This window comes from Triticum urartu, chromosome 1A (genome assembly GCF_056163025.1).
Source record: "Triticum urartu cultivar PI428250 chromosome 1A, HENAU_Tu73, whole genome shotgun sequence".
Taxonomy (NCBI): Eukaryota; Viridiplantae; Streptophyta; class Magnoliopsida; order Poales; family Poaceae; genus Triticum; species Triticum urartu.
This window is the reverse complement of record NC_141873.1, coordinates 263,839,253-263,858,932: the sequence shown is the minus strand read 5'-3', so window position 1 is coordinate 263,858,932 and position 19,680 is coordinate 263,839,253. Positions and strand designations below refer to the sequence as shown.

Here is a 19,680-nt window from a genome sequence, read left to right as displayed (position 1 = left end):
ATTTAGAGTGATGGTAACAACCAGTGGATCGATGTTTTTCCGTTGAACTAAAATAGCCCTAATGGATCGACGTGAATGTATAGTAATAAGTGATGCAACAAGTGTACAACCTATTTGCCGTAGCCGTGTCGATCTCAGCATCATTGGGTTGGTCGCTGAAGCGGTTGAGGCAGAGGTGGCTGTCGGAGGTGTGCAGGAAGATCTGAGGGCGATGTAGACAGCGTCCAGGGCACTGCTCTGTTGTGATGGATCATTCTGTCGTTGGAGCAGCTCCGGTGAGCCGTAAGACGTCAAGGCTGAAGCAGCACAAGACATACATCGTCAATCTCAAGTGGGATTCTAATAGCATCTCCAATAGATGATGTAAAATGGATGTAAAATTAACATCACCAAAAACCACCTGACTACAATAGATGAGGTAAAAACTGTTGACTCTGAACTTAACTGTCGAAACTGAAATTTACTGTGGAATCTGAATGCTACTGTCGAAACTGAACGCAATGGTAGCAGAGAGGCACTTGACATGTAGTTTAGGGAGGGCATGCAGTTCATCTTCAACCTGCACCACCCTGACCCGCCAGCCATCACCGGCCGAACCCCCGGCCCCAGCGCCGCCTCACCACCCCGAAACAACTCGGCACCGCCGCCCCGGCCAGCCCTCTAGGCCCCCCGCCCCCCACCCTGAACCCTAAGATATATAGTGGGGTACCTCTCCGGCGAGCCCCCGTCCCCGCTGCGGGTGGTTCTTCCTTAACTCCGGCGAGCCCCCCAACCCTTGAAAATCGACTGACCCAAAAGTCGATTTAGTCGACTGAAGTGTGGCTTAATCGGAGCAAAGCAGCAGCACGAGCGAGGGGGAGAGCAGCAACAGCAGCTGGGCGAGCGAGCGATCAAGCGAGAGCCGGAGCAGCAGCAGATCCGGCTGGTATGGACGCCGCCGCCGAAGGGGCCTCGCACTGGGGGAGAGCCGCCATGGAAATGTCGCCCGCGGCGCCGGCTTCAAGGTAGCCGCTCCATGGGGGTGCGGGATGGAGCACCGTCGGCGCCGGGAGGTCGAGTTAAGGAGAAGGTGCGATGCGATGAGTGTACAACCTCTTTGGTGGCGTCGAGTAGGCCTCGGCTTCGTCCGAGGAGTCAGTGAGGATGATGCGGTTCCGGTGGAGCAGGTTAAGGCGGCGCTGTGGGGATGGAGCAGCCCCGATAGACGAGGCGATCGTCGGAGCAGCTCCTTGGAGGTGGAGGACGGGGCGGCTGAACCGGCGGGACGGCGAGATGGACGACGGATCCTCATCTGGGGATTTGGACGAGGGGCGTCGAGCTGTTGCGGTGGACGATGTTGTCGAGGAAGAGGCTCCGGCTGGGCAGCGGTGACGTGGCGGACGGAGGAGGGTGGGGTTTCGCGACTGGAGCGGAGAGGTTATGGCGGCCTGGGATTTCGAATGGCGAAAAGGGGGCGATGGGAGGGGGTGAAGCATGACTTAGGAACGCGCTTGTCCAAAATGTAGGGTGTGTTACAAAAGTACCCCCCACCGATTTGAACTAGCGGCCCTTTCGACTCAGGGTTATAAGGGGGATTTCGTGTGTCGTTATTTGCCAGCTGGAGGGAGTTTTCGCGCGCGTTGTAATTTCGGGATAGCAAGGCGCGGGTTGTGAAGGCACCAGTTTTGGGAGCACGATATCTGAATTTTTGGGATATAACAAGACGCGGGTTGAATTTTAGGGACAAGGCTAACGTGTAGTAATATTGTACTTGTACGTACCAAATCAATTCGCACTTCCCTCAACCAAAAAGAAAACGAAAAAATAAAACTATTCACACCACACAAAGAGAGAGTCTTGCCCCGTTTTACTATACAAATGCTATTCAAAGCTACTCCCTCCTTCCATCTATATAGGGCCTAATGCGTTTTTCGATGCTAACTTTGACCAAATATTAGAGCAATGATATATGACATGTAACTTACACAAAGCACACCGTTAAATTCGTCTGTGAAAGGTTCTTTCAATGATATAATTTTCACATTGTGCATGTCATGTACTATTAATCTTGTCAATAGTCAAAGGCGGTCTTAAAAATCTCATTACGCCCTATATAGATGGAAGGAGGGAGTATGAATCCATGTTATGTCCGATTAAATTTTTTCGCTTGCTGTATAATGCATGTAACCTACTCATACCAACATTTTAGTGCATTCCAAATGTCTATACTACCGCTGCAATTCGAACTAAATTTGAATTCGTTTCTCTATTTCAATAAGAATCTACAATCATGATTGTTGCCAACTTCAACCATCATAGTTTCCTTGCTATTCGCCGGATATAAATCAGACGGCCTATAATGCAGGATGGCAGGCACACCATCATCAACAACTCCGTTTTTTATAAGAATAGAGATAAAATATATTAAATGTAGTATACCATGTTCATAACCACACCATGTGTATCACCGTTATATATATTCACACATCCGTCGGTTTGCACTATGATAAATTCTTCAAATATCTGAATTCTCTTTTTATAATGAAGTATATATGATCTCTATTCGTTTTTTACACCCACACAACCCTCTTATCTTTGTAGCTAGTGCTAACTTTCTCTTATGCATGCACACGCCCGCATCCCTCTCACCCTCCCTCAGCATTCTCTAGCTCCATCGCGCAAATTCGTCTTTTCACTTTAGGTCGTTCACCCACGGTGTATGTAGGCCCCCCAGCTCCTTCTTTACAGCACACGTCGATCGATATGCCTCTCTAGCCAGGTGTGCCTAGCAAAAACACAAGCTTCCCCTCTTCTCTTGTCACCGTCCATGCCTCACTCCCACCACTCTTTTCATCGTTCTCGTACTCGCACACTCCTCCCCCTCGATATAGTATGCCTCTTGTACCACCTCCTACATGCATCCCTCTCTCTCTATCCTTCTCCTCGTGCCTCATTTGCTTCTAACACACACATGCATGTATACCGATCGATCTCCCAACATATACCTAGATCGACTTTAACTACCCCCCCATCGATCGACGTACCTCACAAGTTATGTCTCTCCTTTCTCTTACAAAGGGCGATTGATCTTCCTATGTAGTTACGTCTGCTTACCATAGACACATCGTCCCCCCTCATCATTCGTGCATGCCTCCTGACCCGTCTCTCACATGCACGTGCACAGACAACAAGCAGCCATCTCCTCTCTTATTGATCTTGCGGGCGTGCCCTCCGTTTGTCTAGCAAGCCTATCCCACCATTTGTTAGAAGCAACTCCACTACCACCCCCTCCAACACTCTAGCTCTGTCTCTCTCCCAACCTTATTCATCTCCTGCACATATGCATGGATGCCGATCGATCTCCCTTAATACATGAGGCAGATCGATCTCCTTAATACATGAGGTAGGCCTCTCTCCTCCTCCACACATATACCAGCCATTGTACCTCTATAGTTAATTGGGCCTCCCTCTTCCCCCACCACACACCGATAGTCGAGCGCTGCAGGTAGGTATCCATGCCACAGAGACAAACTGCACATGTCCCATCTCACGTTCCAGTAGGCCAACCACTCTATATCTTTGACGTGGGCACACAAAAATTCGATGGCACTCTTTATCGATCGCGCGCGCACACACACACACATCATCCCTCTCTTCGATTCTATGGACACCTCAAGCCGATGATACCTCCACTCTCTTCTCGTGGATCGCCCCCTCTATATATATGTTATATCCAGGACTCTATTTCACACACATTGCATATGTTAAAATTTTTGATTGACCCCCCCCCCCCCACAAAAAAACTCTCAAGAACCCACACACTATATCTCTCTAGGTTTTTATCTATCTCACACAACCCCACGCAGGTGGTGTACGTATACAAGAAGAGAATAGGTGCACCGTGCACGTACTCACGCTTCATGCCCAGCCACACCTGCGCGGGTACACGGTGGAGCTCATTTCTTTACGAAATGGCAGCCCACGTGCTAATTTCAACGCCTGTAGTGGTTGTTTACCTAGGGAGGTCGTGTACCACGCGTGCACGAAACAAAGTTCGACTTGACGCGTTGTCGCATTATTTTTAAATAAAGTTATAGTGCTCAATGGCACGTACACAGAATATAAAACGATTTTTATGGAGGAAAAGGTAGTCCGCTCTTCAGAGTATCTCACACAAGGCTCCAGTGGCCTCTCTCTCTCTCACCGTTGGTCACTGATCCGGCCGCATCCCGTCCGCCGAGGGAAAGGGAGTGCGGTGGCCTCTCTCTCTCACGTTGGTCACTGATCCAGCCGCATCCCGTCCGCCGGGGGAAAGGGAGTGCGGTGGCCTCTCTCTCTCGCCGTTGGTCACTGATCCGGCCGCATCCCGCCCGCCGGGGGAAAGGGAGGAAGTGCATCGTTTCTCCGTTCGACGGTGCCGAGGCAGCATGTCCCGATCTGCGGTACACGCTGTTCTCTCTGACCAAGCTCCGGCGCGGCAGGGCTTACGCCACCTGCTCGCAGATTCCGCCCGCTGCCGCTCACCTAGTTACATCCCGACGACCTCCAGGTATCCCCTCCGGCCTTGCTCCACTGCTTGTTTTACCCGTCGCTGCATGTGGATCTTCCATAGTTCTTTGCCCAAAACGTAGCTCGTCCGGCGTACTTTCCATATTGCATTCTCGTCCTCACACTGTTTTAGACAAACACAACCGTGTTGTTATCTTCCCTTATGACAAGGAATATGCTTCTTTTTTGTCATCGCATGTGTCATCAACTGTTATTGGCCAGTAATTGTTTCCTTTCTACCTCTTTTTTGCAAACATGGCTATCCATTTCACGTCATTGCTATTGCGACCTTTTGGTGAACTGCACAAATCACTTTTTTCTTAAGAGTGTTTTGTGAAGTTGTACTAAAATGTCACACGGGCAACGTCTCTACATTTCAGTGCGACTGCACAAAGGGAGATTGGTTTTGCTCTATCCTCCTCATCCAACTCTGAGCCTAATCTTCTCCAACTAATTAGTCTTAAGAGAGACTCCAAAGGTGACCGGCTTCTATTTGTGTGTTTATTGTTTCATCAGCAGTCCTCTATTATCATAATCACACTTGATATCTTTGGAACAGGGACGCTCAGCTCTATTTTTAGTGGAACTGCACAAAATGATCGGAATGTTGCATGCTCCAGACATCTACTTTTTTTCCCAACATGCCTTATTGATTTAGACAGAGCTGGGAGGACGTTGCTGCTAATGAAAGTATGGATCAATTTTAATTTAACACCTTCTCACAACTTTGTCTTCAGTTGTGATGTAATTATTAGCTCCGATCTGCTAATAATTTACATGCATTAGCAAGGAAGTTAGTTTTTTATTGTTTCCGAAAGAGCATCGATGGCAAGACATGCAAAACAAAAGCTGAAAGCTCACATCATTGTACAATTTCATGTCGCTGGAAAATTATTTGTATAGTACGTCAATTATGTAAACAAGTGATGGAAGCTTGATAGCATTTCCAGAAGCCTCTTCATCATCCGGGTCCATGTGCCATGCACAAAATTATACTCCTTCGTTCCTAAATATTTGTCTTTTTACAAATTTCAAACGGGCATATTTTACAGTGTATTCACTCATTTTGCTTCGTATGTGTACTCCCTCCGTTCCTAAATATCCTATTCGTCTTAACAGAGATTTCAACAAGCGACTACATATGGAGAAAAATGAGTGAATCTACACTCTAAAATATGTCTATATACATCTGTATGTGCCAGTCCATTTGAAATCTCTAAAAAGACAAATATTTGAGTAGTCACTCATTGAAATCTCTAGAAAGACAAATACTCTGGAGTATATTTAAGAACCGAGGGGGTAGTGCACAACCGCATGGGAGACTCGGCCCGGTCGTTGCGCCACATTAATAGTGAGTAATGAGCAGTCAAATCATAAGCCCCACCTTTCCCACTGTAAGTTGCTCTGAAGAAACAACCATCAATACGCTCTTCTTTGAATCCGCTCATACTACTCCATCCGTCACTGTTTATACAGCGCGGTTCAGAAAAAAGAAAAAAAATCTGTGGGACCAAGGCGACTAGCGATCGGCCTGAAAAATAGCATTGGTAGTTATAGCACGACGTCTATTACTAGAGGGAATAATGCGTACACACATGCATGCAGTGCTTCCACCCCGGGTACACACATGCATGCACTCCGTAGTAGTACAGTACATGAAGAGAAAATCATGGACTTGATTGCGGGTACCATGCCCTAATTAATTGAGCATTATACCAAACGCATCTAAAGTCTCTATAGCGGTGGAAATGCATTGAGAGAAATGCATCATAATGAAGCGCGCCCTGTAAACTGTGACGGAGGGTGGAGTAGTATGAAGGTGCAAAACCAAGTATGCGTATTATTGCGCTTGGCTCTTCGCCCCTTCGTGAAGTCGAACAATGATGGTACTCCGCATGTTGGGTACTACAGTGTATGCCTCTGACAATCTGACACCGAATGGACTGATGCATGTCCACAGAGGGTAGGTTGCATTAGTCAAAAGGCGTAAGCGAGCTTCACCTTGTCCTACAAGCTTCTCCTCGTTCTACGAGTTGACGGGACACACCAAAAAGTAGTGCTAGTCCATACTCCCTCCTTTCTGGTTAATATGGCTTAATCTTTTTTGCGGGTAAATGAGAGAGCTTTATTCATATATAAGCATTCTTAGGACGATCAGCCAAGACACTGGTCACTAGGAAGCGAGGTACCCCGCAAAAAAAGAAGTAGGAAGCGAGGTGTTTCATCAAGCCAGCTCTCGGCCACATTCAAAGTGCAGCAAGCACGGTTCGCACGAAGATGCGCCGCAAGGTTTGCTGACCTGTTTACATGCTGAATAAACAAAAAAGAGGAAATATTACTGAGCGCTACTATTTGTAACAGGATATGAGCCAGAATTAAGCGAGAATTGTGGCGAGTGTTCCATGCAATCAACTTCCATTATCACATGCGAGAACCCTCGAAGAGAACCAAATGTCTTGAAGATTGCTTTATCACATTTTAAAATTATAATAAGAGTGCAGACGCTCCTCCATCCGGTTCCTAGTACTAGTATAGTATGTACCTTTATGGACTATAGTAGTAGTACTAGTAAACTTTGCGCTTGGCTGTTCGGGAAGTCGAACAATAATAGCACTAGTAGTATAGTGTATGCTTCTGGCAATCTGACACCGAATTAACTGTTGCACGTCCACCGCCTGAGCGAGGGAGAGCTTGCATTAGTCAAAAGTTTCTCCTTGTCCTGCGAGCCACCGCACGCAAGCTTCTCCCACCCTGCAACCTTCTCCTCGTTCGGCAAGTTGACGGGACACAGCAAAGTAATGCTAGTCCATGCTGCCTCCTCTCCGGTTAATATGGCTTAATTCCAAACGAGATAAATACACTGTCTGTCACTGTATATTTGTAAAAATACGGTCGGTGGACTTCATAATACGCTCATTGCGCTCAATATATATATTTTCCGGTGTTCATACGGTCACTAGCTCACCCTGACTAAGTATGTGTGTGCATGCACGTGTAGGTTGAGCACTTGAGCGTGACCGTGTGTGTTCCGTCGTGTGCTCGAACATGCATGCATTAGGGCGTCGCGCGCGTTTTTGCGTCCATGTGTACGTGTGACTGTTGCATACACGTAGGGGGAGTACGTGTAGGGGCCACTAAGGAGCAGTCAAATCACACAGTAAGTTAGTTGGAAGAAGCAACCATCATTTCACTCTTGAATGACACGTACGCAATATAAAACGGTTGATATGGAGAGAAAAAGAAAACCACTATATATACACTAGCAGGAGCCTAAGCTACAAGCCTGCTTGCTTAGGTTGCTCTCTTCACAAGCATAGAATGACAGGCCTGATCCCGCAGCTGGGGGAAGGGAACAATGTTCTGCGTAGACGCAGTCAACATCGGCGAGGGAGAAAACCCACAGTCGGTGCGTCCCAATCAGGGGTCACCATGGTATGGGCCGATGCCGCGTCCCAACCGCCCTTCTAGCTACAGCCCGACGTCCCAGGTAGTCCATCTTCCTTTTGGAGCCGGCTTGCTCCACTGTCGTAGCTCCATCTCCATGTCGATCTTTCTCTACTTCTACCGGCTTCTATTTGTGATGAGTTTATGTCTCATGAACTAGTGCCAGTACTATTATTCTAATCACACTTCTTCAATATCTTTGCCATCAGGGATGCTCAGGTCGATTTTAGTGGAACTGCACAAAAGCATCGTATGATCCGAGGGTGCCAGCTGTCTTTCCTTCCTGACATGGAAAGTGCTATGGAACAAGAGGTACCAGAAGGTGGAGAACCAAAGAGTGCTGCTTCTATTGTTACTGACATTCTCACTAAAGAATCTCCCTCTAGCACATTCCTTCGACAGGTTCTACCTAGCCAGGAAATTAAATCATGTTTAGGGTTTAGGGTTTAAGTTGTAGTGACCCCATCAGTAGTTTTTCTATCGTACACGCTATCACAACTTTTTTCTTTAGTTGTGAAGTAAATATTGGTTATGATCTGTGAATCATTGAGATGCATCAGCATGCGTGTTAGTTTTCCTTTGTATTTGATGGAATGTTGTAACGGGGCAACCTTGGAATAGGAATGAAAATGGAGTGGAAAAGTTTCCGTTCTTCCGGAGAAAAAATGGAAACGGAGAGAACCAACGTTTCATTTCGTTGGATCACGCCATCGAGCAAAACCAACGTTTAAATCACGTCTGTCGTGTTCGTGTCTCACCCTCCTCCACGGCTCGACCCCACACGGTCGCTCGGCATGCCACTCACCGCAAACCGAGTAGTATACCATAACTTTCCCGCCTGCATGTCGATGGATCGCGCCATGGAGTACTAGCACTACTGGAAGAGATTGACGAGTTGGGGGAGGATAGCTAGCTGTAGCACGGACTCCCAAGAACTTACTACTGGAAGAGATCGCGGATGTTGTAGCCGGCTATTGCGACCTTTGAACGTGGAGCAGCCGCGTGCACCCGGAAGTGGCACGGGCGACACTCTCTCGGCCGGCGCGCCGCAATCAATGTCGGCGCCAGTGAGAGGTCGCGTCCGCTCTAGCCGGGCATGAATGCGGCACTGACCGTTTCGGGCGAGAAGCACGCGCGGGTGATGAAGAGGGTTCGGGTTGGTCAGGACCGGCCGTGGCAGCGGTCCGGACGTGTGCAAACAAGAGATGTTGTACGTTAATATTGCTGCGTATATAATTAACAACGTAAATAATGTGCCAGTTGGACAAATATGATTGGAGATGGAGATGGAAATGGAATTTTACGTAAACACGGATATGCATGTCTATGTCTATGTGTGTGTGCGCGACGACTCTCGCGACCTGGAAGCGGGGGCGTGTTTTTGATCGAGTTTTCTTTCTTGGTACATTAGAAAATCAGTTTGTCTAATTCACATCTAGATGTTATTTAAGGATATCACATCTAAGCTCCCACAAGTATATAATGTAGCAACAAGAAACAAAAAAACTAGGAAAAGACCACAAACAGAGTGGACATCAACTTATATGTGACATAACTATGTCACATCTAGATGTGTCCTAGACAGACCCTTAAAAATTGTCCGCCAGTTTTCATTTCTTTTTTCTAGGAACGCGCGTATTCTATTTAAAACCACTGCTATGGAGAGATTTTTTACTCCATTATAGCCTCTTGTTTGATAGAGTTTCTCACGTCTCGCTCTCTCACCCTCTCCATATCAAAACAAGATGACAGTGTCCACTCTATCTCTCTCCTCACCGGTGGTCACAGATCCGGCCGAATCCCGTCCACTGTAGGAGGTGAGGAGGTGCAGCATTGACGTTGTCGCCGTCGGTGACGGAGGAAGCCGATGCGCACCGTCCTCTCGGAGCCGGCACTGGCGTGGACGAAGATCCTCCGCGCCCTTGTTCGCTGCTGTCGTGTGGGCAGATCCCGCCTGCCCGTCTAAATGACATCTCGCCCACCTGAGGTATAACTTCTTGTACTGGTCCAGCTCCCCAGGTCGCTGCGTGCGGGTTTTCTTCTATGCGACTACTCCCCAGCTCCCCATGCATAGTAGCTAGGGTTCGTCGGCTGGTCCAACATCACCTACTAGTACTATTATAGAGGAAATGCCACTCAAAAAGTTGTCCTAATTTATGCCTCGGTGGAGGTATACATGTTGTTTCGACAAAAAAGTACATGGTGGTTGTGCGGTCATTGTCCATATGGTGGTAGTACTATCACTGGTTAAATGAAGAAATGCTTTTTTTCTCGGGTATCCTGGTTTAGTTCCCATCAAGATAATTATGATGCTTCTGTTTGTTGGTGTACTTTTCATTAATTCTTATTGACAATTGAGATGTCGTTGCTAACCCTTTTTTATATTTTTGGAAACAGCGATGCGTGTCTCCATACCCGGGCATGTCTTCCTAAATTTTAGTGGAACTGCACAAAATTGGATGGCCATTGTTGTTCCACCTCACTGTCCTCTGCCACGTGGTTCTTCCTTCCTCGAGCTTGATTACTGAGAAGAAACAGACCACAGTGAGGATTTGTCGAACTTCTTAGGTGCCTCACCCAAACTTGATGCCAAATGGATGATTCATCACCACGATGACCTATCGATGCTCATGGTTGCGCCTCATGGTTGCGTCGGCTGGTGAAGCTGATCGATTTTCGACGAAAAACAAGCTGTCTTCCATCAGTGCTCTTTGCTTGTTATGCACAAAGATGATATCCTTCGTCAGTTCACCTTGGTTGCGTTGGAGACGCGGTCGTCTTTCACGTTGGTGCAATTTTCGCCAGGGTTTTACGACAGGTGGGCCCAAAATGTGGCTAGCTCACCTGTCATACAGCCAAAAGCAGGTGCAGTGAAGGCACCGGAGCTTAGTCCGTACTATAGTAGTATATATATAAGAGGGAGCCTCAGCGCTTGTTCGCTAGGGTTTGCACTCTCCACACGCTTGCCGCACTACATATATGTTACTCCCTCTGTTCCGAATTACTTGTCTTAGATTTGTCTAGATACAGAGGTATCTAGCACTAAAATGAGTCTAGATACATTTTCTAGGGTTTGCTATATTCACAGTCTCTCACCCTCTCTTCACCAGATCTAAACAAGACTGCGTTGGCCTCTTGTCTCTCTCTCCCCCCTCACAGCTGGCGAAGGAGGCGTCCGTATCCCGTCGCACCGGGAAGGGGAGGAGGTGCAGCGTTCACTCTATCGCCTTCGGCGAGGGAGGCAATCCACTGCCGGCTGCGCTGTTCTCTTTCACCCAGCGCCTGTGCGGGAGGGCCACCGACCCCTTCTTCCTCGCTGTCGTACTTAGTGTGGGCAGATCCGGCCTCCCACCGCACGCCTTGCCACATCCCGATGACCCTAAGGTATAAGTTTCTTTGAAACACCGTCGTTGCTCTAGCTGCATGTGGGTCTTTTTCAATCTGTAGTCGAATCTAGGTCTTGGTTCAAAGAGGAAAGAAGGGTGCGGTGGGATGGAGCAAGAATCTAGGACGTGGTTCAATGAGGAAAGGAGGGCGGAAAGTAGTATAGACTGGCTATCCAGCCGCTTTGTAGGTCGAAAAGGGAAAAAGGGGGTAACCCAGTACACACATCTGTAAGGAACCGATCTCTTTGTTGAAAAGGGAAAGAAACTGGGGGGTCGGGTAGTTTGTGCACGACTAGATTTACTGCCCTCACATAGGAAGAAGGTTCAAAGAGAACAAATATGGGACCAGCGGATATATGTTGCTTGGCTACATACTCTGCATCACCCATTTATACGTGTGGACGCACATGGTGCTGGCATGTCCCATGCAACTATTTTGTTGTTGTTAATCTCAGAATTAACTACTGATCTATTTTAAAAGAATTTCTCTATTAATATGAATCAATGCAACTGTTTTAGAAATGCTACTGTCCTATACTTTGTTTTCCATCAAGATAAGGTAGATGCTTCTTTTTGTGGCCGCATGTTTCATCCTCCTTTATTGGCCAGTAATTGTTTTCTTTTTTGCCTCTTAAAACAGGGATATCTATTCAAATTGTTGCTATAGAAAACTTAAATGTCACACCAGCAACTTTGCTTGATTTCAGGGCAACTGCACAAAACTTGATTGGATTTCCTATTCGTGTTGGTAGATCCGTATTTTATGTTGGTCGTCTCATGAAAGGTCAGTACAGGCCTTCATCCACATGATTGTGCAGTGTGCTTTGAGATGCTGTGCTACTTGTATTGGTACTGTTTTAAATAAATGATGAATTGAAGCTATTGTATTGCTGTCTTTTCCCATTTAGTGAACAAAAATGGGACCAACCCAGACATGATGCTTGTTGCTTTGTTACAACAAATTCAGCATCACCCCCTTTATAAGCCAGTAATTGATGCCACTCTCAGAATTAACTACTGAATCTTATTTCAAAACTGCAACACTTGTTAGGGATTGGCGGGATTACCATTTTTGTGGCCGCATGTTTCATCCTCCTTTATTAGCCAGTAATTGATTCCTTTTTTGCCTTTGTTTATACAGGGATATCTATTCAACTTGTTGCTATTGTGACATTTTGCTTCGCTATGCGAAACACTTTGCTTGATTTCAGTGCAACTGCACAAAACGAGATTGGATTTCCTATTCGTGTTGGCAGATTCGTACGTGATCTTGTGTGTGTCATGACAGGTTGGTACTTGCCTTCATCCACATGATCGTGCAGTGTGTTTTGAGATGTTGTGCTACTTGTATTGGTACTGTTTTAAATAAATGATGAATTGAAGCTATTGTATTGCTGTCTTTTCCCATTAAGTAGTGAACAAAAATGGGACCAACCCAGACATGATGCTTGTTGCTTTGTTACAACAAATTCAGCATCACCCCCTTTATAAGCCAGTAATTGATGCCACTCTCAGAATTAACTACTGAATCTTATTTCAAAACTGCAACACTTGTTAGGGATTGGCAGGATTACCATTTTTGTGGCCGCATGTTTCATCCTCCTTGATGAGCCAGTAATTGATTCCTTTTTTGCCTTTGTTTATACAGGGATATCTATTCAACTTGTTGCTATTGTGACATTTTGCTTCGCTACGCGAAACACTTTGCTTGATTTCAGTGCAACTGCACAAAACGAGATTGGATTTCCTATTCGTGTTGGCAGATTCGTACGTGATCTTGTGTGCGTCATGACAGGTTGGTACTTGCCTTCATCCACATGATAGTGCAGTGTGTTTTGAGATGCTGTGCTACTTGTATCGGTACTGTTTTAAATAAATGATGAATTTAAGCTATTGTATTGCTGTCTTTTCCCATTAAGTAGTGAACAAAAATGGGACCAACCTAGACATGATGCTTGTTGCTTTGTTACAACAAATTCAGCATCACCCCCTTTATAAGCTTTGTCATTATTTATACATGTTGAAACAAGGCATTGTTAAGATAATGTCTCAGTCAATATGAATGAATCACATTGATGGAGAATTGCTACTCTCCTGCTTTGTTTCCCATTAAGATAAAGTAGATCAGCAGATGCTTTTCTTCTGGGAGTACAAGTCATCAACCGTTATTTCTTAGTAATTGTTTCCCTTATACCTATTGTTGCTTACATGGATATCAAAATTAAAGCTCGGTTTTATTCTGACTTCGATTTTAGTTGAACTGCACAAAAGGAGCCAATGTATAAGGCAAACTGCTGCATTACTGGGTCTAGTTGGTCGTTCCACTTTGCAGAAAGAAGCAGTCACTGTTTGCGCTACATTACAGAAGGAATGACCGAGAAGCTTTACAGAGTATTATTAGACACCGGTGACATGACTAGTCTGCAGAGACCATTGGCAATTTAATAATACATGGAGTGCCCTGGGCAAAAAGTGCCCAAACAAGTATAAAAGCTACGACAGGACTCCACGATCATAGGCATTGCATATTTTGAATGGGAAAAGCTTGTCAAAGTTTAATCATTGATGGTAGCAAGAATACGTTAGTTTAATATATTGGAATACGAAAACCTTGTCAAAATTTGCTCATTGATGTTAGCCAGAAGACATGCATTTGATATTTTTGAGTGGGACGCCCTTGCTGTGAGCAGCGTCGAGTGTTTTTTCCTATTCCTGTGTTCAGTTTAGAAGTAAATAGTTACTCTGCTGAGATATTCCTGTGTTAAGAGTTTGTTCTGAATATTGTCTATGTAATGCCAGGCCTTGTGTTTGATTGCAAAGTTGAGCTTGGAATGTTGTGGCATGCGGCATCACGAGCTGTTCACCGTGCCTCCTGAGAATAATGCTTCGTATTGTTTTGCATGTCGATCTAATGCCAGTTATTTGCTTGTTAAGAAGATCATCCTCTTCTGTTGTTTCCGTGCTTAAGAAGTTCATCGTCTGATGTTTCATTCATATCCTATATGACATGTCGGGTAGTTTAGACGTGAAACCATATGATCTTCCGACCAACTCATGATATTAGGTCGTGATTGGATCGTCGTTTTCCAACCAAAACCGCTTGTAAAACTGACGCTTGTAAATTAAAGCAGATGGTCTCAGGCGAAGGCGCTTGGTTGGTCGATTTCGACTAGTAAAATATTGGAAGTACTTGACACGCGATAAAAACACTGAACGACACTCGGACGATTGCTAATCCAGCCGTTAGTTGCTGTTTCAGCCTTGCCCATGGATGGCATGATACGCACGTCGTGCATGTATCGTCTGGTAATGTCGTCCATATAGCAGTGCTCGTAAAATATACACTGGTCTCTCAAATTACACGCGTAACCCGCCGGTTTTACTTACAGACCTCGTGCCCTCGGTTTCATTACGCCTGTATTTTACGCGTTGTTTTCGATGACGAGTAAATTACACTTGTATGTTAATACATGTTTGAAATAAACCAGAGCTCCCAAGCGCGGCCTTACCGTTTCATGCCGTCTCAGTTTATCGAAGGTGCTCATAGGTGTTCGATGATCCTGGCTTCCTGAATGAGCAGCGGGCGCTGTATCAGACCATCCGTAGGGCCCGCGAGGCCCTCTTCGTTGTCCTTCGAGTTGTTGCGCTCGCCGTGGCGCCGAGCATTGTTAACATCATCAACGAACATGAGGATTCAGGAGATGACTTTATTTTGACTGGCTGACACTAGGGACCCACTAGGGCCATAGCCGTACGTACGCAAGTGCCTCCTTATTATGTACAACTATATTTTTTTTGCTTTCTCCTGGTTTCCTGACATCACGGTCCCACACCATTGTCAACTATGTAGTCAATATAACCGAGATAATTGCACAAGGTGCGGCCGACAGCTGGGACCAAGCAGCTCGAGCAGTATTTGTGTTTTTGAGGCATGATCACTGCAGAGTTTTTCTTGGCGATGATTTCGTTGTTGTTCAGAGGAGAGCAGGGTATTAACTGGGCGGGCTGTGGCCCGTCTAGCCCAGGCCAGATATCCAGCCCAGATACTAATTTTTTCAAGATGAAAATGGCTAGCCCAACTATACGTCTTTTTGAGGAATACCCAGGCAAGGTCAACTTGTTATTCTCTGGCCCGCTGGGCTGCAAATCTTTCCTAGGAGGGATGCATTAGGCTTAACAGGAAAATGGGCTTTAAAAATAATAAATGGGATGTAATTATAAAAACTGGGTAGTAACTATAAAAAATGCACCAAACACGAAATTAGTTTATTAAATATTATTTATGGATTTTGAAAATCTTAAATTTTCATTGTTGCGCGCGCAATGTTTCGTTGGATTTTTACGTAATACAAATTTATATTCTGACTAGAAATTTCGGGATAAAAATATTTAGGAGCCCATCAAAATGTGGGAAATTTTATTGAATTCTGTCTTCAACAGTTGGTTGAAATTATTAATCATTGTCCTAGCTAGAAAATGGGCTGTACTTTTAACAAACTGTAAATGGGCTGTTGTAAATTCCATTAGAATTCCAAAATGGGTTGTACATTCTTACAAAACGCAAATGAGCTATAAGTTCTCTGCCACACACTTGTGGGCCTACTAAGTGACGCGTCCCCTAAAAAAATAAGTTGACGCGTATGCAAGGCTTTGCCAACTTATTATAGTCAACATACGGTTCTAGCAGCAGTGGCCGTTGGATGTCTATCCAACGGATGTCGTGCTTCTTCTTCAATCTCGGATATTCTTAGCTTCGGCCGCCCAAAAAATGATTCCTCCCCCTGACATCTGGGGCGCACCGTTTCGGAGGCTGACCTATGGGCCTACTAAGTTGGAGCGTACCAAGGGCTTTGTCAACTTAGTCAATAATAAACGTTTCTAGCTTCAGTGACCGTACGATGTCCATCCAACGGCCGTAGTGCTTCTTCAACCTCTGGTCTTCTTGGTCCAGCCGCCCAAAGCAGCGTCGGTCGTGCCGCCTGCTCCTGCCTCCCGTGGCCGGCTGTGCTGTCGCGGAGGCCTCACCGCCCCCATACTACTCCCACCGCTGGCCAGGCCATCCCTCCACTCACCCACACCCCCTGTTATTCTGTGGCGATGACAGCCTCACACCGCAGCCGAACCAGTGAACCCTCGTACTCCTCTCCGCGCGGGCTTCCACTACTGCGTCTTCCCTGGCTTCGCGTTGTCCCCTTCCTAGGCCTCTCCGTCGTCCAGACCACCGCCCTGGTGCTCTCGGCGCGGTGTGGTCAACGACCGACTTCCATTGGAAGAGTACTGTACATGGAGAGGCTGACAGCTGGGTCTAGGCGGCCGCAAGGAAGTGCCTCCTTATTACGCGCAAAATAATCATTCCTCCACCTTACAGCAGGAACCCACCGGACGGGCCACCTTATTTCGTGAAAAAACGTTTTCCCCCTGACTGCTCGGACCCACCGTACGGGCCAACGTATTTCATGAAAAAAACGTTCCCCCAGTTGTCAGCTTGGACCCACCTGAAGTGCCTCCTTATTACGCACAAAAAAATGAATACTCCCCCTGCTAGCTGGGACCCACCATGGTGGGAGGCTGACTTGTGGGCCTACTAAGTTGACTGGGACGGGGGCCTTTGTCAACTTTAGTCAATATGAACGATTCTAACTCCAGTGACCGTACGATGTCCATCCAACGGCCGTAGTGCTTCTTCAACCTCTGGTCTTCTTGCTCCAGCCGCCCAAAGCAGCGCCGGTCGTGCTGCATGCTCCTGCCTCCCGTGGTCGGCTGTGCTTCCGCGGAGGCCTCACCACCCCTACTATTCCCATCGCTGGCCAGGCCCTGCGGCGATGGCAGCCTCACACCGCAGCCGAACCAGTGAACCCTCGTACTCCTCTCCGCGCGGGCTTCCACTGCCGCGTCTTCCCCGGCTCCTTGTCGTCCCCTTCCTAGGCCTCGCCATCGTCCACTACCTTGGTGCTCTCGGCGCGGCGTGGTCAACGTGGTCAAGGAACGACTTCCATAGGACGTGGACTGTACGTGGAGAGGCTGACAGCTGGGTCCACGGCCGCAGCAAGGAAGTGCCTCCTTATTACGTGCAAAATAATTATTCCTCCACCTGGCTGCTGGGACCCACCAGCTACACCTTCGCACGCAAGGAAGTGCGTCCGGGCAAAAAAAAACGATTCGCCCCCCTGAGTGCTAGGACCCACCAGCTACATCTTCGCACGCAAGGAAATGCGTGACAGTCGGGACCCACCTGGTCGAAGCGTACGTAGCGTTGTCATTCTGGTCGCGAACGTGTATGTACATATATACTGGTCGATGTAGAGGCGCGCACGTGTCGTAGTAGAGGCGCGCACGTAGCATGTACACGTACGTACAGCGGTCAGGGTGCAAGAAAGAAAATACGGCCACAGATGTGTACATACGGGTGGGGTCTCGAACGCCTACTCGCGCATACGTATGGCGAGGGCTCATGTACATGGCTGGGTCGGAACAGAGAAACAACGTCATCGTCGTGTTCATGGGGAGGCAACAGAATGTGTCGTGTTCATGGGGAGGCAACGAAATGCGTCATGTTCATCGGTAGGGCTTGGACGGAACAGGCGATGGAAACGAGGCCTGGCGTACCGCAGAACGGAGGAAACGGCCTTGTGTTCGACCGGCCACGTTCGAAATGGGATCATGTTCATCGAGAGGGGTGTGGCGTACCGCAAAACAGAGGAAACGGACCTCCTACGGTCGAAATGGGGGTCCTGTTGATCGGGAGGGGTGTGGCGTACCGCAAAACGGAGGAAACGGACTTGTGTTGAAGCGCTACTGTAACACCCCGGATATAATTTACCCAATATCTACTCCTACTCTTGCCGTTTCTGGCATTAAGTTATTTTATTTTCTCGGGTTCGGGTTTTTGTCTCCGTGTGTTGTTGTCGTTGTCATGCATCTCATATCAGGTCATCATGTGCATTGCATTTGCATACGTGTTCATCTCATGCATTCGAGCATTTTCCCCGTTGTCCGTTTTGCATTCCGGCGCTTCGTTCTCCTCCGGTGGTCAATTCTACCTTTCTTTCGTGTGTGGGGATTAAACATTTCCGTATTGGACCGAGACTTGCCAAGCGGCCTTGGTTTACTGCCGGTAGACCGCCTGTCAAGTTTTGTACCATTTGAACTTCGTTTGATACTCCAACGGTTAATCGAGGGACCGAAAAGGCCTCGTGTGTGTTGCAGCCCAACACCCCTCCATTTTGGCCCAAAACCCACCAAAACCCTCTCCATCATCTAGAGCATTCGATCACGATCGCGTGGCCGAAAACCACACCTCATTTGGACTCTCCTAGCTCCTCCTATGCCTATAAATAGACCCCCCACGAAAAATCCGGATCTCTTCCCCGTCCAAACCCTAAAATCGCCCCGCCGCCACCGGACACGTCCGGCCGCCGCCGGACGAAGTCGCCACCGCCACCCGCCGCCACTGGCAGAGCGCCACATGGCCCGGCCATCCCCCACCACCGCCGGCCCGCTCGGGCCCGAGGCCGGCCCCCGCGGCCCACCTCTCCGCCGACGCCGCCCGCGGGAGACCGCGCGCCCCCGCCGCCGTCCGGCCACCCGAGGCGCCCAGCGCCGCCGCCTCCGCCGCGCTCCGCCGCCCGTCGCCTCCAGCCCCGGCGAGGGAGCAGCTCTTGTGGCCCGCGCCGAGGTCGCCAAGCCGCCGCCCGGCCCGCTCGCCGCCCTCGGCTTCCATGCCCGACCACCACTCCGGCCACCTCGTCGGCGAGCCCATCCTCCCGGCCGGCAAGTCCCCCGACGACTCCGGCGACCTCCTGCTACAGTGCTCCGGCGGACCTCGTAAATCATGCCCGGATCCCGATCTGGATCTAGATCTCGGTTGACTTTCTCCCGAAACCCTAGTTCATATTGCCATGTTCGTCATGCTATAACTTTGCATCCATAGCTCTGTTTTGGGCATATAGCATATCAAAATGTTCGTCTCAGAGAGTATATCGTTTCATCTCATTGCATCATATTCATTTGAGTTCATCTTGATGCCCTAAATGCTGTTAGAAGTATGCTATTTGAGATATTTGTCAGATCTGCTGCTCCAATTAGTTATTTGTCATTTTTGCCATGATTATTGTGTGCATGATATGCCCCTGAGCTCTTCATGAGTTTTGTTATATGTTTTGCCATCTATCCAGAGGTGCAACCCATGTATTTTTGTGATGTGTGTGGTGACTAACACAAGCTTGCAAAGTGGAGCATTCGTTAATGCTGATTTCAGGGACTTAGCATTTCCACCAAGTCCTTGGACTGTTTATCTCATATTGCCATATGTCCATGTTGTTTC

At 47.6% G+C, this 19,680-nt stretch overlaps 1 protein-coding gene across 1 annotated transcript in view; it reads right to left on the bottom strand.

Moving 5' to 3' along the window:
• Positions 1-19,077, bottom strand: part of LOC147990797 (protein FAR1-RELATED SEQUENCE 5-like) — a 31,096-nt gene extending 12,019 nt beyond the window's left edge. The window contains exon 1 of the mRNA XM_087538398.1: positions 18,782-19,077. Coding sequence (XP_087394524.1) covers positions 18,782-19,077 — 296 coding nt within the window. The remainder of the gene's footprint in view (positions 1-18,781) is intronic.
• Positions 19,078-19,680: the final 603 nt, after the last annotated feature.